Source organism: Schistocerca serialis, chromosome 2, assembly GCF_023864345.2.
Source record: "Schistocerca serialis cubense isolate TAMUIC-IGC-003099 chromosome 2, iqSchSeri2.2, whole genome shotgun sequence".
Classification (NCBI taxonomy): Eukaryota; Metazoa; Arthropoda; class Insecta; order Orthoptera; family Acrididae; genus Schistocerca; species Schistocerca serialis.
Window position 1 is genome coordinate 908,777,751 of NC_064639.1, and position 24,053 is coordinate 908,801,803.

At 37.2% G+C, this 24,053-nt stretch overlaps 2 protein-coding genes across 2 annotated transcripts in view; one reads left to right on the forward strand and one right to left on the reverse strand.

Moving 5' to 3' along the window:
* Nucleotides 1–2,621: 2,621 nt before the first annotated feature.
* On the reverse strand, nt 2,622–3,981 carry LOC126458267 (putative ZDHHC-type palmitoyltransferase 2). Its single transcript, XM_050095193.1, has one exon. It carries the CDS (start codon nt 3,834–3,836, stop codon nt 2,865–2,867), a length of 972 nt encoding a protein of 323 aa, XP_049951150.1. The 5' UTR covers nt 3,837–3,981; the 3' UTR covers nt 2,622–2,864.
* LOC126458266 (uncharacterized) overlaps nt 3,966–24,053 on the forward strand; it is a 275,178-nt gene continuing 255,090 nt past the window's right edge. Inside the window, exon 1 of the mRNA XM_050095191.1 lies at nt 3,966–4,169. Coding sequence (XP_049951148.1) covers nt 4,097–4,169 — 73 coding nt within the window. The 5' untranslated portion in view covers nt 3,966–4,096. The remainder of the gene's footprint in view (nt 4,170–24,053) is intronic.

The window sequence follows — 24,053 nt, forward strand, 5'->3', positions numbered from 1 at the left end:
GCTGAGGAAATAATAAAAATAATAAATAGCCTGGAAACTTCAAAATTTTTGGGTGCACATACTGATGAGTATTTAAACTGGAAAAAGCACTTACAATCACAGAAAACATTAGGGAGAGACATATCAGTAAGCTGAGAGATTCTGCATATTTCCATTCACTAATATCACATGGGAAATGTTCTGGGACAACTCAATTTCCTTCCTTAAAGTCTTCATTGCTCAAAAACATGAAAACATGCAGTAAGAATAATATGTGGTGCTCATTCAAGATCCTCCTGTAGACATCTGTTTGAGGAATTAATTATTTTGACTACTGTTTCACAGTATATATATTCCCTCATGAAGTTTCTAGTAAATATTACAACACAGCAGTTCAAAAGGAAGAATGATGTACATAAGTACAATAGCAAAAGGGAAAATGGCATCCATTACGTCACATTAAGGCCTTCTTTAGCAAAAGAAAAAGAGGGGTGCAAAAGCTGCAACTAAAATTTTTGATCACTTAGCTAGTGATAAAATGCCTGACAGCGAGCAATGTAAAATCTGAAAATAAACTGAAAAAGTTTCCTCTTGACAACTTCTATTCCGTTCAGAAATTCTACTGCTGTAATGTGTAAAAGATTGCTGTAGGAGTTACTGCTGTATATTTAATAATAATAAAACTTATAATGTTCCATATATAGCCATATTTACAAATTCATCTGTGAAACGATTGCAAAACGATCATTACAATTCATCACACAAATGATTCATGGAACATGATAGTAACTATCTAAGTTACTAAGCAATAAAGTTTAATACTTGACTGCAGGAATAAAACAACATTTGAAATAAAAAAATTAAAATAGCAAAAGACAACTCAAGTTTTCAAATCAGATGACAGGTGTGTATTATTTCCTAACTCAACACACATTTTACAGCTAATGGATGTATGTATTTCAACCATTAAAACAAGAATGGGAAGTATGTGAAAAAATATTTATCCAACTCTGGAAGTAAAACATAAGAAAACTTTGGATTGATACTAAAGGAAGCATGAAAAGCATTTCTGAGCAAACAATACAGAATGGTTTTAGAGCTTCCCAATTGTGTCAATTCAATGTTAAAAATAACTTAGAAAGTAGCTACATAGAATATGGAAAATATCAAGAACTCACCTCCAATGATTTCTAGAAGTACCTGTACTAACAAACTAGTAAATCTTAAAGGTGGTTTACAATTTCTGGAAACCAAAATTTTAGCTGAGAGACTAACTACTGAAAACAATTACGCAAAGGAAAACTGATGTGGGGACAAAGAAGACACCTAACTTTCCCTAATGTGGAGAAAATGAGAAAACTGTTCAATGAAGCCACAACCCATCAAAGAAAATGCACACCTGGTACAGGCTGTTTACAATAAAATCAACCAAGAACTGCCATTTCAATCACATTCAAGTAGCCCTCAATCTCAAGACAATAAATTAAGTTCAATAACTTCTTCCTTCTAAAATAATGTCTGATAGCTCACAAAATAAGGTTTTACTTTCAGGAATAGTCTCTCTCTGCTAATTTGGAGTATAGTCCATTGACACTGAAAAATGCTCTTCAGGGGGATATAGCATCACCTTTCAATAACAATTTCTGAGGCATGGCGGGCATACCATAAAATACAAGATTATGAGAAAAAAGGTAAATTACAGAGGGGGGGGGAGTGTGAATCACAAATTGTGAAAAACATAGTGTTAGGGACTTTCATGTTGGCAAAGTTTTACAGTGGCAATCACTATGTGTCAAGGGAGACTTGTCAGATGGAATGAGGAGGAAAGACTGATAATGTCTTTCCTTCTCATTCTGTCAGGTTAGTCTCCCCTGACCTGGGGTTCATGGTGACTTTTCTGAACTTTAGCCCTTTCCTTAAACATCTCCAGTCCTTTTCTTTCAACCCCTCTTCCTTCCTCTCCAACTCTTCTGTCAGAAGGAGCCACTGGCTCCAAAAGCTTGTAAAAGTTAAATCCTATTGTGTATGTGTGTCCCCCTGCTGCTGCTGCTTTGTGAGTGAATTTTTTATCTATCCATTTATATTGTACTACAATAAAATTGTATTATTTCTCTCACATTTTGTGCTATACAATTCCCCACATCCTAAATACCACAGAATGGTTCTGAATTCTTTAAATAGATGTTCAGCTAACTGTCAATATGTTCAGTAAACTGTCAGTGAGTGGTACATACGGAAATAATACGCAAATGACTGGTGCTACTGTCTTTACCTTCAGTTTTTTTTAATAGACCCTGGTACAAATAAATTTATGTGAAAAGTTTCCCAGAATACTTAGTAAAACACACATAATGAAGTTCTAGATTATAAAGAACATTTTAAGCAATGGGTTGAGAATCAAAAAAGTTACATATGAACTACTCACCATTCTGTTAAAGACTGGTGTGTTAGTTTATTTTATTCTTTATGATCAATTTAAAAGTGCACTTAGAAGCAAAATTCATTAATTTCCCCTTGAAACATGATTTTCAAACTCAACTGCTTGCTTTTCTTGGAAAATTTCCATATATCAATTTACCATTTTGGATCTACAATAAAACTGCTGAAGATTAGTAACATTTTATGTTACAACACATCTTAAGTGATTTTCACACAACAGTATATTTACAGTATCACAGAATATATTACACACAGAAAGTATAAATCTAGCAAACATTTGCACAGAGGTCTGAATTTCAAGTTTATGAATTTGACAGTTAAATTGTGTGTTATTTTACTGGATGTACTCAAATAGAGTTATGAAGATCAGATCCTAAATCTTGCTTGAAGTTTATGCAATGTTTACAGAAGTGCTTGGTTTTATCACTTTAGTCGTGGTCCGAAACTTAATTTTCTTTGTGGGTGTTGGACGCTACGTTGAAAGGCAAATACCTCATTAGAATCATTGGGAATATTAAATTAACGAGATTATGCTTTCTAAAATGCGATGCATTGTTTCTTGTAAATTTCAGGAAGGAAATAATATCCCGTTGCTTATGTGACTTTTGTAAAGTTTTACTTCTTGCTGCTTTGCACAAATAGTAGGCGGCAAATGCCAAACTAAATAGAGCCAACGACACGCACACATTCAACAGCAATTTTTCTATTAGGTTATATGTATATTCTTCGCCCGATAACCATTTCGCAAATGATACTGGAAAGAAGTGCTCCATTAACACTGTAGTAGAGGAGTCAAGCAAATTCATTTTGTTGCACAACAACAGAGTGACATAAGATGATGTTAGACCAGTGTAAATTAACAGAATAATGAAGTATGTGATATTTTTCATGCTAATACACGTTCCCAAGAAAAAACAATGATGATCCCGCTCAATAATGCATTTCTTACACACTGAGCAATGGGAACATTTTATGAAAGAATTCTGACAGCAGCGAGGGCAATACCAAATTCTTTGCATTGTAATGTCTGTGTTCGAAACAAAATCGTAATCATAAAATTTGTTTTCCTCAACATTCTTTTCGCTGTTACTATCCCATGGAGGTGATGAGTTACTGAAGTCGTAATCATCGGAAGCGGCACTCAGTAGTTCCCAACTGAAGTAACTTTTATCTTGACTTCTTGAAGCTGTGCAGTTGCGGTTGCCAAGTAGCAGTGCCAACCAGTTTAAATAGACTTGCGATAGCAACAATGCGAAAACCAAAATACTTTGTCCAGTTTCATCAAGAACTCTAAGCGTCACATACAGAACCCATAATGAAAACAGGACAGTAAATACTGGAAATATCTTCAATATCTGTACACGACTGTCATTCATCCTCGAACTTACTTTCACTACTTCACTGTAGTATTCGCTCATTCACTAAACAACGCTCACTACTCTGCCTCACGTCAAGTCGCATGTCTGGCAACGAGCAAAGACTATGTTTGATTTCTCCACTTCAAACACATCGGTTCAAGTATAGTACATAAACAGTGAAGAAGTTGATTTGGAAATTTAAGTATCAGTGGAAACTGTAGTTATAATTTTACAGTGAAGTCAAACGATTTTATTTCCATACTTTACTACTTGTCTGTCATAACTGATTGCCCTCGCTATTGACAGTATTCTGTTACATTATGACTGATTTATCTACCCTTTTGCGCTCGCTTTCTAGCAAAAAGGGATTGCCAGAACTCATTACTCTGTCAGGTAACTACAAATTATATTACTGTTGCTACAGAGAACGAAAGTCTTTACCACCTTTTCATTTCACTTTGCTATTTTCCGTTTGGTGAAGGAAAAGGCGGAAAGTTGTGCGGGTGTCGGCGAGCTGTTTAAAAGTGAAACAACGAAAGCTACTTTAGTATCGTTAAATAGTTAAGAAATTTAGCTGTTTTCTGTTTCGAAGCAGACGCCTAAAAAATGAGTGGAATGTAGGGATCCAATATTCGTCCGAATACAGATACTTTGTGTGCAAACAATTTACGGAAAAGCCATAACGCGAATTAGGTGGAATTAGCGTTAACACAAAACAGAAGCTCACGTGGAAATAATGTTGCTGAGTCGAAACACAAATTATCAGCAAGTAAGGACGTTTTTCTTTGGCGACGAGTGTTCGTTACCGAAAAATCTGCAAGGCTTAATAAAGATTATTTGCGGAATACGACGAGTAAACAAATGACATCAAGGCAGCACGTAAGAAACTGTAATAAAGGATAATATTCAACCGCATGGCTGCCCGGTTTATCCTTTCCTATTATTTAGTAACCTTGATCCTTTCGAGTTCCCTACGTAAAACAACAACCGCCCCCGTGGCTTAGCATTTCCTCATCAGATGATACATCTGAATTGTGTATCAGATAGTTCCACCAGCCTTTCTCGGACTTCCGTCTTCTAATCCTCCATTGGTTTTCATTTCCTCCGCAGACATCGTTATAGTATAGCACAAGATTTGCAACGTTTATGCTACTGTCAAATGACTGGAGTCTACTTCTAAGTTATTTTTCTCGTAGGAATGCCCACGGTATTAATGAAGTTCAGTGCACAGTTATTCTCTAATTGTCTTAGATCCAACTGCTTCTGAGTACACATTTCCACACCAGAATTAATCGGAAGTGATAATACTTTTTCTTATTTCATTCCTGGACAATATTTTTTACTTTTATATGTAGGCCCCCCACTATTATTTATATTATGAGAGCGTTCTACTGTCATTCCATTCTTCAACTGAAGTAAATTATGTCAACTTCCTTCCTGTGTCCACACATACTGATTTCTGTTTTGTTAATCATTTTACATTCAGGCCACGTAAAGGTACTACATAGTGGGGTTTAATGATGCATCTTACTACTTGCCCAGTGTATACATTAAAAATCTGTTTTCCCTACGTGAGATGGACTCAATGGAGTGTTCACATTTGTGCAGCGTAATTTAATCACTTAATTAGAAACACTTAAATTGTGGTATAAAGTTCAAGAATGTTAACAGCTTTAATTTCTGACAGTCAGTATTAGACCCAAGGTTCATTGTACAATGATACAGAATTTTGGAGCCTAATACAAGGGCAAATATAAGTAAATACTTTTCGATTAATGGAGACGATTCACCAAAAAGCTGAAGTGTTGAGCTGTCAATAGGCACACACAAAAGAAGGAAAACTTTGTAACTTTTCGAGTTATCCTTTGCCTTTTATGGGCTAGAGTAAAACACACACACACACACACACACACACACTCTCTCTCTCTCTCTCTCTCTCTCTCTCTCTCTCTCTCTAAGCCCCTACATGTGCTAGCTGAGCTGACGTAACAGTGCAAATGCTGTACTTTGGCATGAGGACTGGTTGTCGTGGGGGGTAGTGTCAGATGAGGTGGGTAGAGGGCCAGTGGCGGGAGGCAGGGAGAGGGACTGGGGGTGCTGGCTGGGAATGGAGATTGGAGATGTGGCAGGTACCCTTATTCCACTGTTAAGTTGATGCGTTGATGTTGACCTAACCAATACAGGTTCCTCGTCTGGAACTTAGCTGTGGACTGACTGTCTCGGGACCAAAAATCGGGCTCTTATATATCATCACAATAATAGGCACTGAAACTACACATTGTTCAATGTTTAATGCACAGAAATTGCAATTAAAACCTAACTCATTAAATTAACTGAATACATTGAAAACTTACTTCTTTTAATGGTTTCTTCTGCTACAAGTGTTTAGTTTAGCAGAATTATTTGTTTAAATGATGAAATTAACAGATATAGCTATACAAACAATACTTTTGACACAATTGGTCATTACTTTGGAATTAATTAAGGGTTGCCTTTGCTAACATGTTTTCGAATAGAGCCAAATAAATACTTAAAGAATGTGTTAGTTGTTCCTCCAAATGTTTATAATTATAGAATTTATATTTGTTTATAAATCAACAATAGAATTTAAGTTATGAAACAATTACTGAATTCATCCTATAATGAAAGATATTAACTAGGGATAGTCAAAATGAATTAGAAAATTAATTACATACACAAAAATAAGCACAAAATTAGATCTGGTGCTATATTCTTTAAAACTGAGGGCTAGCATAATCTGCATTTCATGAAAATGCAGATTATATTCATGTATGTTAATGGTAATTAGTCACACATGAAAAAATGAATTTTAACGAGGCATGTGGCAAAACAAGAGGAGAAGTAAAAAGATTCCACCTTGCTTCATCACAACCTTTGTCCATGTTAAACCCACTAGCCACCAACAGTACCTGCATTTCGGCAGCTGCCATCCATTACACACCAAGAAATCCCTCCTGTGCAGCCTATCCACCTGTGGACGATATATCTCCAGTGATGAGAACTCCATTGCCCACTATGCTGAATGCCTTGCGAAGGCCTTCACAGACAGGCACTATCCCCCAAACCTAGTCCACAAACTGATTTTCTGTGCTGCATTCTTACACATCCTGAATCCTCACACCACCCCCAAGAATCAGCTATAGAGGAACACCTTCCTCATCACGTTGTGTCACCCTGTACTAGAAAAACTGAATGATGTCCTTCAGCAGGACTTTGATTATCTCTCTCTTTCCACCCTGAAATGAAGGACATCTCATCTAAAAGCCTTCCCACACCTCCTAAAGTGCTGTTCTCTTGTCCACCCAACCTACATGACATCCTAGTCCATCCCATGTCACATCCACTTTCAATCCCTTGCACATTAATCACATTCCTGTGGAAAATGAAGGTGCAAGACCTTCCCAGTCCACCCACGTAGTACCTCCTACTCCAGCCCTGTCATAGACTTATCCTACTCCATCAGATACCAGGCTACCTGTGAAAGCAGCTATGTCATGATGAATGACCACAGCCAAACTGTTGCCAAGAACAAACTTGAATACCTGGTGGCACAGCGTGCAGTTGAGCACAATATGCTTGATTTCAATGGCTGCTTCACTGCCTTGTCCATCTGGACCCGTCACTCCACCACCAGCTTCTCTAAACTACACAGGTGGGGGTTATCCGTACAGCACATCCTTTACACCCCTTAAATTGTCCTGACCTCTATCTCAGGTAACCCACTGTTCCTGCACCCTCCATCCAACAGTTTCCGCTTCCTCCATCCTGTCACCCCCTCCCAATTTATGTCCCCATGTCGCCTTCAACGTGTGCCACTCCTCACCAGCCCTCATAATTGCACATTACATGTCGAGGTCATGTACCTACAACCCCTCCTACTCACATTCATAGCTGGCTAACAGACTGCTCCTTTGAAGCTGCTAGCCACTTAACCTCAGTCCCTTTCCCTGCCTCCCACTTCCCTCTCCCTCTTCTCACTTCATCCAACACTACCCCCACCGCAATCATTCCACCTGTTAAAGTACACCATTGGCACTCTTAGTCCAGCCGGCACCATGTAGGGGCATAGGTGTTATGAGGTGTGTGTGTGTGTGTGTGTGTGTGTGTGTGTGTGTGTGTGTGTGTGTGTGTAAGTAAAGTATACAGGTATAGGATAGTGCGTGGCAGAGGTTGCCCTGTACCACTACTAATCATTTCCTTTCCTGTTCCACTTGCAAATAGACTGAGAGGAAATGACTATCTATGTGCCTCCGTATGAGCCCTAATGTCTCGCATCTTATTTTCGTGGTCCTAATGCAAAATGTATGTTGATGGCAGTAGAACTGTTCTGCAGCCAGCTTCAAGTGCCAGTTCTCTGAGTTTTCTTAATAACGTTTCTCAAAGAGAGCATTGCCTTCCCTCCAGGGATTACCATTTGAGTTCCTGAAGCATCTCTGTAATACAGCTTGTTGTCCAGACCTACCGATAACAAATCTAACAGCATATCTCTGAATTGCTTTGATGTCTTCCTTTAATCTGACCTGGTGTGGATCCCAAACACTTGAGCTGTAGCTCACACCAGCGTCCTACATGTGGTCTTGTTTACAGGTGAACCACACTTTCCCAAAATGATCCCAGTAAACCGAAGTTGACCATTTGTCTTCCCTGCTACTGTCCTCCCATGCTTGTTCCATTTCATATCACTTTGAAATGTTATGTCCAGATTTTTAAACAATGTGACTATGTCAAGCAGGACACTACTAACGCGGTATCTGAATGTTATAGGTTTGTTTTTCCTACTCATCCATATTAAATTATGTATTTCTACATTTAAAGCTAGCTGTCATTCATCACAGCAACTAGGAACTAGGTCTGAGTCATCTAATATCTTCCTAAACAGTCACTCAACTTTGACACCTTCCCATAAAACACATAGTCATCAGCAAACAACTGCAGATTGCTGCTCAACCTGTCCACCAGATCATATACGTATATAAAAAATAATAGTGGTCCTATCACGCTTCGCTGGGACACTCATATCAATACCCATGTCTCTGATTAACAATCTCCATTCAGGACAACATACTGAGTTCTATTACTTAAGAACTATTCAGGGCACTTGCACATCTGAAACTGTATTCCATATTCTTGTATCTTTGTTAACAGTCTCTAGTGTGGCACTGTGTCAAATGCTTTTGGTAAATCTAGAAATATGCAATCTTCTCGTTGCCTTTCATTGGTAGTTCAAAGTATATCATATGAGAAAAGGGTAAGCTGAGTTTTGCATGAGTGATGTTTTCTAAAACGGTGATGATTCATGGACATAAACATTTTAGTCTCAAGGAAATTTGTCTGTAATTTTGTGGGTCCTGTCTTTTACCCTTCGTATATACAGGAGTCAACTGCAATTTTTTTTTCCAGTTATGTGGAACTTTGAGCCGGGCAAGAGATTTATGATAAATACAACCTAAGTAAGGGGCCAGTGCCGTACAGTATTCTTTGTAAATCCAAATTTGGATTGCATCAGGACCTGGTGACTTACTTGTTTTCAACTCTTTTAGTTGCTTCTCTATGCCAGGAATGCTTATTGCTGTGTGTGATGGTCAAATGACAGTATGTGTGTATGATTCTCCTGCATGAATGAGTTCTTAAATGCAAAATTTAAAACTTCAGCTTACTTTTTGCTCTCTTCTACTGCCACACCAGATTGGTCTAAGAGTGAATGGGTGGAAGCTGTAGGTCTGTTTAGGAATTTGACATAGGACCAGAATTTTCTTGAGTTTTCTGCCAAATCTTTTTGAAAGTAGAATGGTAGTAGTTGTTGTATGCTTTATGCATAGATCTTTTCACAGGTGCATGAATTTCTACTATTCTTTGCCTGTCATCATTTGTACATTCTCTTTCCAGTGGAGAGTGCAACAGCCTAGCTTCCTCAGCATTTTCCAAATGTTATTGTTAAACCACAGTGGGTTTTTCTGTTCTTAATCCACTTACTAGGGACATACTTCTCCAGTGCACGATTTACAATCTGTCTGTACTTTGCTCATATTTCCTTTACACCCATCGTACTAGAACTAAATGATGTTAATTCATTGTGTAAGTGAGATGCTAACAACTGCTAATCTACCCTTTCTAGCAGAAACACTCTCCTAGCTTTCTAAACTGATTTGTTAACTTCAGTAGCCATAGCCTCCATGATGACATCATGATCACCAATCCCTGTCTGTCAACTGACGCCATCGATAAGGTCTGGCCTGTTTGTAGCTGCAAGGTGTAAGATATTTTGTTGCTTGTGGGCTGCCAAACGAGCTGCTCAAGACAGTTATACACACATGTTAAATGAAGGGATGACTAGTGGTTCACTGTGGCCTTGTTGAAGGAACCATCCCTGCACTGAAATGATTTAGGAAAACTATGGAAAACCTAAACAAAGATGACTGGACAGGGCAAGCTCCATCTTCCTGAATAAGAGTCCAGCATCTTCACAACAGCGCTGCCTCATTTGGTTGGTCACTACTGTTCAGTTGATAGTTGTTTTGCAGACCATCATTAAGGTAGCCATCCCATATTTGAGAAGTTTACAAATGGACTGTTTGATCATAATGCCTGAAAGCTTATTTCAATATCTTCAGTGCCCCTTATAGTGCATCTGAGCCCCAGGAGAGAATAATTATAAAACAAACAAAACACATAGGTGATTGGCTGGAGGGATAATAATATTAGAGATAATGCTAATCCAGAGTACAATTTATTTTCAAACAACATACCAATCATTTTTGAATAAGTATTTCCCAAAGAAGTTGTCTGAGTCTAAGCCAGGCAGTCTTAAAAGGTCACCATTAAAAAAAAAGTTATAAAATATCTTGTCGGCTGAAGAAATGTAACTATACTTAAGCATCATAGAATTTTACACACATCAAAAAATGTTTTGCATTACCCCGGTTCCCAGAACTCAGTTCGATCGCATCTGCATTGTTACTTTGTGCCAGGAAGGGCTCTCAACAAGGGAAGTGTCCAGGTGTCTCGGTGTGAACCACAGCAATGTTGTTCAGACGTGGAGGAGAAACAGAGAGACAGGAACTGTCGATGACATGCCTCGTTCAGGCTGCCCAAGGGCTACTACTGCAGTGGATGATCACTACCTACGGATTATGGCTCAGAGGAACCCTGACAGCAATGCCACCATGTTGAATAATGCTTTTCGTGCAGCCACAGGACGTCGTGTTATGACTCAGACTGTGCGCAATAGACTCCATGATGTGCAACTTCACTCCTGACATCCATGGCGAGGTCCATCTTTGCAAACATGACACGATGAAGTGTGGTACAGATGGGTCCAACAACATGCCAAATGGACAGCTCAGGATTGGCATGAAGTTCTCTTCAACGATGAGTGTTGCATATGCCTTCAACCAGACAATTGTCAGAGATGTGTTTGGAGGCAACCTGGTCAGGCTGAACGCCTTAGACACACTGTCCAGTGAGTGCAGCGAGGTGGAGGATCTGTGCTGTTCTAGGGTGGCATTATGTGGGGCTGATGTATGTCACTGGTGGTCATGGCTGTACAATACGTGAATGCCATCCTCCGACTGATAGTACAAGCATATCGGCAGCGTATTGGTGAGGCATTTGTGTTCACAGATGACAATTTGCACCCCCACATGCACATCTTGTGAATGACTTCCTACAGGCCAACGACATCGCTCGACTAGAGTGGCCAGCATGTTCTGCAGACATGAACCCTATCGAACGTGCATGGCATAGATTGAAAAGGGCTGTTTATGGATGGTGTGACCCACCAACCACTCTGAGGGATCTATGCCGAATCGCCGTTGAGGAGTGGGATAGTCAGGACCAACAATGCCTTGATGAACTTATGGATAATATGCCATGACACGTACAGGCATGCATCAACGCAAGAGGATGTGCTACTGGGCAATAGAGGTACCAGTGTGTACAGGAATCTGGACCACCACCTCTGAAGGTCTCGCTGTATGGTGGTACAACATGCAATGCGGGTTTTCATGAGCAATAAATAGTGTGGAAATGATGTTTATGTTGATCTCTATTCCAATTTTCTGTACAGGTTCCAGAACTGTGATGCAAAACTTGTTTTGATTTGTGTATTGATTCAGCTCAGGTAACATATATCATCATTAGCGACATTTGTTTTGCATCCGCTGCTGGTTAAAGACCTACTCCAGAATTTTCCGTAAATTATGGTCGTTGGTTACATGCACTCTTGTTGTTCCTGTGCATTTTTTTAATGTCGTGTACCCACCTTTCACTAGGCTGCCATTTGGGTCTTTTCGTATCCCATGGAATCCAGCAGAGAACTACTTAGATCCACCTAGCATCCATTCACCTGGAGACATGTCTCACGTAAATCTATTTCCTTTTCATTCCAGAGATAATTATGTCTCATATGCTAGTGTGTTCCCTGATTGGTCTGTTTTCCTGTCTCTTTTAGTAACTACAGGAAACATTGATCATATGAAACCCAAATTGGCATAATCGGTATCACTTCAGGCCAGGGGATTACCTTCATAGTCTTGGATGTTATTGAATTTAGCATATGTTAAGATTCAGGAGTAAGTAAGAAACACATTTTTTTGTTTTCTCCAGAAAAATTTCTGCTCCGAGATACAGGCCTCCAAAGATGACACTGCAAACACCATATTGAAGATGGGAATTTTAGAAAATTTTTAAAAATGCCTTATCTCTGTAACAGTTCTAGGTATTTCATTAGGGCTTTTTAATTTGAAAGCTAATTGCTTTGTGATTACAGTGGTATCCTCTGTTTGGAAACGTCTGTCAAAGTTCTTTTACTGTCACCTTTTGAAATTTTTTTTTTTATAATTTACAGAATTTTTTTTTTCAAAAATGCCAATCCAGAAAAGTTAGATTTTTTCTGTTGATTAGTACCATGTAGTACCATATTCTCTGTAAAGGAGAGCTTCCACCTTTAAGTTGGCAGGTTTTATTTTATAAGTAATTTTTTTTTTAACTTTCAAAGGTAATGAATGTCTTCAGTGAAGTTGTTTCTTACTAATTACTTTGTTACAATGTTTATTTCTATTGTCTTTGGAGCAGTTATTTCTTATCATTTTCGTTGTTGCAGTTATTTCTTTTCACTTTCATTGTTGCAGATATTGCTTACTCTTTGTTGTAGTTTCTTGTCAATTTCTTTATCGTGGTTGTTCATTGCAGGTTACTGTTTTGTAGTTGTTCAGTGCTAATTTGTTTACTGAAGAGGCATCCAAGAAATCGGAGACCATCCTGTGAGTTATGTGTTTTTGTGAGGAATTTGCCAGTTGAGACAGTTGCAGTATGTTTTGTGAAAAGGACTGTTTGAAATGTCTTCTGACCAGGGCCACAGGAGAGTGAAGTTTGCTGACTATTTGTAATCCATAAAAGAGTGATATATATAAGACAAATAATAATAATAATAATAATAAAAATGTTCAGATTGGGAATAAGTGTTCTCATTTGAAGTCTCTGTTTCAAAGTGAAGACGTTTCTTGTGATGATTTTTTGTGTTCTAAATGTTTTGATAAAATAACAACAATGTCCCATGGTGCAGATTTTGCATCAATAGAGGAAGAATTAAATACCCCGAATCAGTCAGCTGCAGAAGTAGGTGTTCGTCCTGTTAAGAAACCGTGGTCAGTGAAGATGAATCATAAGCTCTATGCATCAAGAAAGCACAGAGAAATTACTAAAGCTATGGATGAATACACTACAGCAAAACTGACCACACTCTTCAAAGCAGAAATTCCATCTTCAAAAGAAAATGAACCATAGCACTCGTGCACCTCTTGCCAGGAATTTTTCACAAATATCAATTAAGCTATTGAATATTGTGCATCCTACAGTGAAAAGGTGCAAGTTTTAACTGTCATTCTAGAGACATTTTCAAAGAAAACAATTTTGAACCATGTTCTATCAGAATCGAAGTATATGGAAGACAAATAAAGAAATGTGAGGTCTGTAAAAGGAGTCTTTAGAAGACCAGATCCCTATTATGGTCATCCTATGGATGCAGCTCAAGTTCAAATAGTGCAGTCATTTTATCTGGAAGATAAATAGGACTGTTCCCGCCAAAGTGCCAACAAAAAAGACACTGTAACTGTAATAGTTGGAGGTCAAAAATTCGTGAAAGTGAAGAGGTACATGACTTACAGTATTAAAGAAACTTTTGCAATTTAGAAGAGCAACTATACAACTTCACATATTGGAACATCAAAATTTTATGCACTAAGACCTAAGTGGGTAGTTCCACACCTACCTACGTGTGTACTGCGCGAATTTTGAACTTTGTGTGATAACTTTGAAGAACTTACTGGGGCACATGACAATGACACCTCAGTTGGGTGTGTGAAGTCATTAGTAGTCTATGACACAAAGAATGTGGTGACTTCCTGGAAAGGAAGGACAGTCTTTGCAGACACTTGGCCTGGAAGATGTAGCAGATAACTCTGCAAAAATTACATATGTGACTTGGGAGGAAAATAAACTAATTAAGGAAACTGTTGCTTTTGACAGTTTCATTGATGAACTTTGTAAATGATGAGTGAAAGCAGTAACACACCAGCATCTGAAGAAATTGCAACAATAACACATTGCAGAAGTGAAAGGGTTTGTACAGGCTGAAAAACTATGTTAAATGTTTCACTGTGATTTTGCTGACAACTGCTCTGTAATTCTCCCTCAAGAAGTACAAGAGTATCATTTGAGTAATGACCAGGTTTTAATTTTTACAGGAGTGACATATTTTCAAAATGAGGCCACAAGTGCTGCAGTTATAAGTGATGACACAGGACATGACCCAGCACATGCTTTGCTAGCAATGTGCAAAATTCTTCAACTGCAAACATGGGCAGAGAAGATCATCATTGTTTCTGATGGTGCTCCTAGTCATTTTAAAAATCGTTACCAGTTGTGAGCAGAAAAAAGAAGAATGGTCCAAGCAAACCACTCCTTTGAAAGGAATTCAGAAGATACATTTTTGGTCTCAAAGTGATGGGCGAACTCATACTGCATGCACTTTAAAGAGCAAGAAAGAAGAAATTTTGTTCGTTCGGCCAACAACTCAGAAACAGCAGGATAATATTCAGATTCACAACCTGAGAAGGGGGATGTTTGTGGCATGTGTGTATGTCTGTGACTGATGGATTGCAGAGATTATAGACACAAGTTATGAGTTAAATGAAATTGTAGCGAACTTTATGCTACCACATGGACCAGCTGCTGGATATAGGTTTCTAGCTGAAGGACAGCAACAACACCATCAATGCTCGCTTCCTGTTCACAATGTTTTGAAGATTGTGAGTGCTCCAGTTCCTATTGATTCAACAGGAAGACATCACTCTATATCAAAGGAAGATACTGAAGCAGTGGAACACAGTTTTAGTTCATTGAATGGCTAATTTTAGTACAAAACAGAGTGCACAGAAGTTGTATAAATTGAAACCTTTAAGTCTTGGATCTTTCACATACATTTTGGACCCATTTCAAATGCTTGAAAAGTGAGTCTCTTACTCATCTTTCAAAACAAAAATTATCTTAAATAAGGCTAGTTTTGATTTTTATGAGCCTGTTATGTGGTAATAAAACAGGTTTTATGTAAGGCAAAAAATTTTAATTGCTTATAAAACCTGTTCAGCCAAAAAGTGGAAGCTCTCCTTTCCAGGGAATGTAGAACTATATGGTACTAATCAACAGAAAAAAAATAAAAATTTTATGGGTTGGTATTTTTGAAAATTTTTTTCCCATAAATCATAAAAAAAGTACAGAATGCTACAGGAAAAGAACCTTGACAGATAAGTCCAAACAGAGGATTTCTTTGTAATCATAAAGCAATTATTTTTCAAGTAAATAAAAAACCAAAAAATTATCTAGCACTGTTCCAGAGATACAGCATTTTAAAATTTTTTCCAAAATTCACATCCTCAAAGTGGTATGTGCAGTGTCATATTTGTGGAGGGCTGTATCTCGGAGCTGAAATTGTTTTCAGGAGAGAGAGAAAAAAAAAAGTGTTCCTTACTTAGTCCTTCATTTTAACACATGCTAAAGGGTCATTCCATGTCAAGTCACCCAGGCCTTGACACCAACCATGTCAGATTTTGATGAAACTTGGTACAATTACTTCTTTTATCATCCTGAAAGCACTTGTAAAAGTTTTTTGCTCTATCTCTTATAGTTTTTTTTTAAAATAAATTTTTAAAGTTTTTAGATTTGGCGTTGTTTCAGCAGTCGGAAATCTTAACTTAAACGTGTCCTCACAACTAAAAAAATTTGTATATTAAAGAATACTCAAGATATCAGTATGAAATTTTGGAATAAGTTTGTGTATTATATCTAAATGTTAAAAAAAATTACCGTAAAGATATATTAAAATCTTCCAAATGAAAAAAAAATTTACAAGTTTTTTTTTTAGCTAATGGATGTTTAGTTTTACAAAAACTGCAATATCTAGAGTCTCAGACCTGATAGAAAGCTCAAATTTGTTTTAAAATACTCTTAATTGTATAGGCTATTAGATAAAAGAAAAATTATGTTGGCCTTTTAACCTGTTTAATAGTTATCAAATTTTTAAAATAATATTAATTATATTTTAAAAATAAAAAGTACCAAGTGACTTAGACACCGAAAATAAATTTTTGTCTTCTTGGAGTAACAATGTACGCTTGGATTTTGTTTTGTTACTCCTGTGTTTTGAAGTAAAAAATTATTACAGTGTTAAATAGTGCTTGGATAGTATTTTATTAAGTTTATTCGAACTTTCAGTAAGTACTGTTACTTAGTGTACAGAGATTCTTTTCCAATATCCTATAAAAGTAACCAGAACAGTAATCAGACCAAAAGTGAAATCAGTATGTGAGATATTCAAACCTGTAGCATAGGGTTATTTAAAAAATCTGACTGTTTCCAAACAACCTACACACCTTCAAAAAAGTTACAACTGGTATCTGAATTGAGTGGGGAAGATAAAGATTTGATCCACTTACGATCTGGAATTAATCTGTGTGAATTTAAGAATATATGTTCACACCACAGCTACTACTTTTTAAATGTTTTTGAAAAGTATCAAACAACATGTGTAGACCCACCAAAAAAAACACAAAAAGCCCATCACAAAATCGTTGAGAAGTGTAGGCTTGGATCTTTCTAAACAATTACTGACAAAAAATATTAGCATAAAACCTGGACAAAAGCTTTGCTCAACATACTGTAACTTTTGTGAGAAAAAATTAAGAGTTGAAGTCAATGAAAGTGAAACAGACGATGAAGTCATGGTTGAATTAGAATCATTGGAATCCAGAAATGAATCCCTCGTACAAACAAACATTGCTCTTTATAATTTAGGTTTAACACCGATAAAGCTTCATGGCTTGTCAGAACAAAGTAAAGGGTCTTATTTTAAAAGGAAGGTTAGCAGTATTGAAAGGACTGCAAAAAAGGCGGTTTCAAAAGGATTAAAATATGATACACCAAGTTCTGATGATGACGAAGAAGATACAAGTGTGGTTGAGAAAGCAAAGGATTTTGATGTAATGATTTCTCTTATGAAAGAGAAGATTTCATGTGTTGGGAGGCCTAGAAAAATCCAGATTCTGACCTGGCTCCAGATTCTTGGAGTCGAAATAAAGTGATGAAAGAATTTAATGTGAGTACATGGTGCGACAAGCTAGAAAGGTAAAATCTGAAAAGGGTATTTTGGAAACTCCTGGTCCAAAAAAAGGTAAAACTCTTTCTGAAAATACAGTACGACTTGTAACAGATTTTTATGAAAAGGATGAAAGTTCCAGGGTGCTACCTGGAACGAAAGAGAAAGTAAGTGTTCAAAAAAATGTGTACATGCAAAAAAGACTCATTTTGTGTAACTTGAGAGAACTCTATTATTCTTTCAAATGGGAGAATCCCGAGGTAGAAGTAGGATTTTCAAAATTTTGTTTCTTGAGACCTAAATGGTGTATCCTTGCTGGTGCTGCAGGCACACATGCTGTATGTGTATGCAGTATCCACCAGAATGTTAAACTAATACTGGATGCTGTGAAAATTGAAGAATCATATAAAGACCAATGAAGATGCTTGTGTGCAACACGGAAAACCAAAACTGCATGCTACATCATTGCAACAACTGTCCTGCAAATACTACGCTAACTGAGTACTTAACTGAAAAACTAAGTGAAGAGATTGAGGCTAGGAGGATTACGGAATGAAGGATGTGTTACAAGGACAACTCCTCTCTACACTGTGATGAAATAGGAGAAGTTGAGAGTGTAAAATGATTTAGAAGAAGAAATTGTAATCAGTCAGTGGGTTAACAGAGACAGGGCAGAAATGATCAAACAGTCTATCAGAGTTGAAGACTACATTTCTTTATTGGTTAGGTCATTGGAAAAGCTCACCTCGCACACGTTTATAGCGAAATCCCAATCAGCAGCCTTTAAAAGATTGAAAGAAGACCCACCACCCAAAACAACAATTATTGTGATGGATTTCAGTGAAAATTATTCCTTTGTTATACAAAATGAGATCCAAAGTTACCACTGGAATAGAGGTGATTGTACTCTACACCCAGTTGGAGTTTTTCTAAGAAATGAGGAAAACAATGTTTTTGTTTCCAACCACTGTTTTATTAGTGATGGCCAAGAACATGACACTGGTTTTGTTAACTTTGTACAAAAAGAAATTACAAAGTGGCTGTCATTACATCATACTGACATTGACTCAGTTCACTACTTTACAGATGGTTGTGCTGGGCAGTACAAAAATAGAAACAGTTTTAAAAATTTGACTGAACACTTGAGAGACTTTAATTTGAAGGCCCAACACTCTTTTTTTGCAACAAGTCATGGGAAGTCAATTTGTGATGGCCTAGGAGGAACTATTAAAAGAATTTTAAGGAAAGCCAGTCTACAGCTTTCAGACGAAGAACAAATAATGACAGAAATCAATGTGTACAAGTTTTGTGAAAAAAATATTGAAAACATTCATTTTCACTTTATTGACAAAAAAGAAGCTGATTTGCTACGGTTAAAACTAGAAAAACGTTTTCAGCAACCCGAACCATTCCTGGAACAAGAAGTTTTCATAACTTCAAACCACTTCCAACAAACAACCTTGAAATTAGAAGGACTACAGATAGTGTAAAACCCTCCTTAGTCTTTTCTTTCCATTCTTCTTCTGATTGGGTTCGTGTTGAACCATCCATAAATAGCTATGTGGCTGCAAATTATGATGGTAACTGGTACTTTGGTCTGGTAAAAACAATATTCAATGATGAAGAAGATGCAGCCTTCAGGACCAGCTGCATCATTGTATTGGCCTGAAAGAGAAGATTCTTGCATAGTGCCTTTGGAGCACATAGTCTGTGTAGTAGACGCACCTCAATCAAGCGGCACTGGAAGAATGTATTACTTCAAAAAAGACTGTATCAAAAGAACTGAAAGCTCTTGGATGAAGTGGAAAAACAGTTTGAATCAGCATTAATGTTTATTAAAAAGACAAAATTACTCAAAAAATTCAATGCTTCAAGCAATCAGTTGGGTTATACATAAGTGTCGTAAGTACACTATCTTTGTACATAATTCTAATTGTAATCTACTATAATTAATAAACATGTTAAAAAGCCATCATTATTTTTTTTCAAGTAGCCTATATGTTTAAGAGTAAATTAAAACAAATTTGAGCATTCTATCAGGTCTGAGACTATAGATATTGCAATTCTTATAAAACAAAACATCCGAAAAAAAACATATATTTGTTTTTCATAGAAAATATTAATATATTTTAATAGTATCATTTTTATCTTCAAATATGTATAATAAACGAACTTGCTGCAAAAATTCATGATGTTATCTAAAAGAGTTTTTAAGATAAGCAATTTTAAAGTTTTGAATACAAATTAAATTTACCAGTTCCGAAGGTTCGGAAAATGCAAAACATAAAAACTTTAAAAATTTATGAAAAAAACTATGAGAGATACAGCAAAAAAATTTTCAGGTGTTGTCAGGATGGTATTAGAACCATTTGAGCCAAATTTCATGAAAATCTAAGGAGGTGGGTGTAAAATTTATTTTTTATTGGGTGATTTGATATGGAATGACCCTAAATAATATCTGAGACTATGAAGGTAAGATTTTTTCTAGGCCGCCTGAATTGATATGGACTTTGCCACTGCACTTTTTTCACTTGACAGCATGAAAGCCATGGATCAGGGTGGTCAGGTATATGCATTGTTTTATTTCCGAAAAGCATTTGACTCAGTACCACACTTATCTTTATTATCAAAAGTATGATCATATGGTGTATCAATCCAAAATTGTGAATGGATTGAAGACTTTTTGGTAGGCAGGACACAGCTAGACACAGCTAGTTATCTTGGCTGGAGAACCATCAACAGATGCAGAAGTAACTTCATGTATGGACCGTGGAAGTATGTTGGGACCCATGCTGTTCCTATTGTATGTTAGTTACCTTGCAAACAATATAATAATGAACTCAGATTTTAGCAGATGGTGCAATTATATGTAATGAAGTACTGTCTCAAAAAAAGTTGTGCAAATATTCAGTCAGGTCTTGATAAGATTTCAAAGTGGTGCAAAGACAGGCAACTTGCATCAAATGTACGAAAATGTAAATTTGTGCACTTTACAAAACAAAAAAATATAGTAACCTGTGGCTAAAATATCTAGACCAAGTTGTAGATAAAGCAGATGACAGACTTTGGTTTATTTGTAGGAACTTGGAATACATATGGCTCTAGAATATAGAGTACAAGATCTGTACATAGAGTAATACCACTTTTTTTTTTTTTTTTAAAGACAGTTACATGAGAGATCCGCACATGAACAGAGCACAGTGCTTACTAAACAGTCAAAGATACTCCAAACATTCACTCTTGCTGGTCAGAAATACGTTGTTGTTGTCGATAGCTGCCATAGACCCCCCGCCCCCCTCCCCCCCCCCCTCCCCTCCCTTCCTTTCCTCCTGGTGGTGCGGTGCATGGGGGAGGAAAGCTTTGGTTTAAAAACAGTATCTATTTTACCAAAAGCAATCCAGGCCATTTTTGTTCTTCTGCTTATTTGTTGTCTGCAATTGGCAAACATACTTTTACTCATCAACTACTTGTGTGAATTAATTGTTAACTCACATTATAAATATGATAACGGAAAGTGGCAGGCAGAATACAAATAATGAAAGAAGTAAAGAAAACAACTCACTGTACATTTGAGGTATTGAGATGTTAAAAAGTTCATGAACAAGTTTAGCAATGTTTTCTGTTTTGTTGGTGTGCCTAAAACAATATGTTGGGTTGTTACCTTTACTTCTTCCGTTATTTAATGTCCACAATTTAAAAAAAATATTTTTTTATATGTTGGTTTACAGGACTTTAGTCGTGTAGTGAAGGATTTCCATTCTACTTTCAGATTTTATGTATTAATTGTTCTTTTTGCGGTTGATGTTTATCACCACAAGAAGCAAACACTGCCATGTCATCCGAATTTTTTTCTCAATTTTCATATTAGAATTAAGAGTTAAGGTTTTTGTTTGCCATTTGTTGTCACAATTTTGTAAAGCAAATTTGTGGTAATGACTTTCGTATTTTGAATATCTGTGTAAGTAATTCTTTATAACTATGTGTACCCATATTCTTACTTTATAAAGGAAAAACAGAGAAGCTAACCACTCTTTGTGACTTTTATTGCCAGTTGCATGATTACTTTTAGTATAATTGTTCTTTTAATCATTATTATTATTGTTTGTCTCCTTCTTACTGAATTGTTCCACATGTACGAGGGGCATTTGAAAAGTCCATGCAAAGTCCGAGAGATGGCACCACCGGCGCGTATTGAGGTCATGTTTGGTTAGTAGCATCTTTGGAAAGAACGCACACCAAGTTTCAGTCATATTGGTCTATTTCTTTGTGTTTGGCATCAAGGGAATCAAGGAAGTCGAGTGATTGTCAAAAAATGGACAAAAAAGAATTTCGAGTGATGATTAAACATTACTTTATGAAAGGCAGAACGTCTCAGGAGACTTAATAAACATTACAGTGACTCTGCACCTTCGATTAGAAAAGTTTGGAAGTGGTTTCAAAATTTTCAGAGTGGCCATATGGGCACAAGTGATGCTGAACGTTCTGGATGCCCTGTGGAGGTTATGACTCCAGAAATCATTGATAAAATCCACAATATGGTGATGCATGACAGAAGAGTTGCAGTGCGTGAGATTGATAGTGTTGTGGGCATCTCGAATGAATGGGTACATAATATTTTGCATAAACATTTGGACATGAGAAAGCTATCTGCAAGATGGGTTCTGCGATTGCTCACACTTGATCAAAAATGGAATTGTGTGAAGTCTTGCAAAGGTCGTTTGCAGCTGTTCAGGAAGAATCTGCAAGACTTAAGCGTCGTTTTGTCACTGTGGATGAAACATGGATACATTACTATACTCCTGAGAACAAACAACGATGTAAACGATTGGTTACCAAGATAGAATCTGCACCAAAAAAGGCGAAGACCATTCCTTCGGCCAGAAAGGTTATGGCGACTGTCTTTTGGGATTCTCAAGGGATAATCCTCGACTATCTGGAAAAGGGTAAAACTATTACAGGCGAATATTATTCATCGTTATTGGACCGTTTGAAAACCGAGCTACTAGAAAAACGCCGGCAATTGGACCGCAGAAAAGTCCTTTTCCATCACGATAAAGCACCCGCTCACACCTCAGCAGTTGTGGTCGCAAAATTAATGGAAATAGGATTCCAGCTCATTTCTCATCCCCCCTATTCTCCAGACTTGGCTCCCTCAGAGTTTTGTTTGTTCCCCAATTTGAAGGAATGGCTGGTGGGACAAAGATTTTATTCAAACGAGGACGTGATTGCAGCAACTAATAGCTATTTTGCAGATTTGGACAATTCCTATTATTCAGAAGGGATCAACAAATTAGAACTGCGTTGGACAAAGTGCATAAGTCTAAAAGGAGACTATGTCGAAAAATAAAAAAGGTTTACCCCAAACATGTAAGTAGTTTTTATTTTTGCATGGGCTTTTCAGATGCCCCTCGTAAGTGTTGTGCTAACAGTACTGGTCTATGGAATACATATTCCTTAAATAGATAAATAAAAAATAAGCACAATTCAACTCTTCCTTTAGGAAGACTCTCTTTTGGTGGACATACTAAGAGCAAGAAGGATGTTAATGATTTTTTATGTATAACTGTGCTCCTCTTCCAGTGACACCCTTTTCTTTATGACAGAATCATGTTCTTTAAAATTTTTCTACATTTCACCATGCAGTAGTATTGAAAGCTGACATTTCCAATCATTATACAGTCTCTGAAATGTTCTTAATCTCAGGTTTTCACATTTTATGTGTCTCCCTTCTTTTTGTTTGTTGCTTTCTTATGTACATATTCAGATTACTGTAGCTTGACACTCACTTTTCTTTTTGTCACACTATCAGTTTCCAACCTATCTACTTGTTCCAATATTGAATATTTCACTATGCAGAAGAATGTATGCTTCTGTGATGTACCATTACAAATTTTAACCATATGCCAGAGTTGGGCTTAATCTTCTGCCATTACTTTTCGTGAGTAATGCATTGAAACAAAAGATTTTGGGCTTGAATGACAGTCTGGCACTCAGTTTTAATTCCTTTGGCTGTGTATAAAGCAAAATACAAATGTGTACCTTCATTCCAAAACATTTTACTTATGAAATGTGTCAAAATAAAATAAGACAAAACAGTGTGGTAGTGGAAGGTTCTGCTAGAATTAAATGCTTTAGGAGCAAAGATAAAAACTCACTGAACAGTAGAGGTGTGATTTGTGAACAAGCATCTGAAAAAGACTGCAGAGTACATATCCATACACGCAAGTGTGTGTGTACACACACACACACACACACACACACACACACACACACACACACACACACTGTACCAGGTGAATACATAATGCTAGGAGTCCTACAGCAGACTTGGGAGAGGGCAGGTGGGGAGTACAGCAAAGGGTTTGGGAAGGCGGCTGGTGGCTGAAAGTAGATAGCAGGTACACGGGATAGGAATTGCGTGGGAGAGGCAGTAGGTGCACAGGGTAGGAATGTACCAATGGCACCAGGACTGGTGAGTTCATGCAGTGCATGATGTGAAGATGGGGAATAGATTGTGAGGGAGTGATAGAACAAATGAAGGGGAGACTGCCAGGAAAAAGGGGTGGGTGCAGGATGAGTGAAGTTAGGTTCGTGGAAGACAGTGTGAG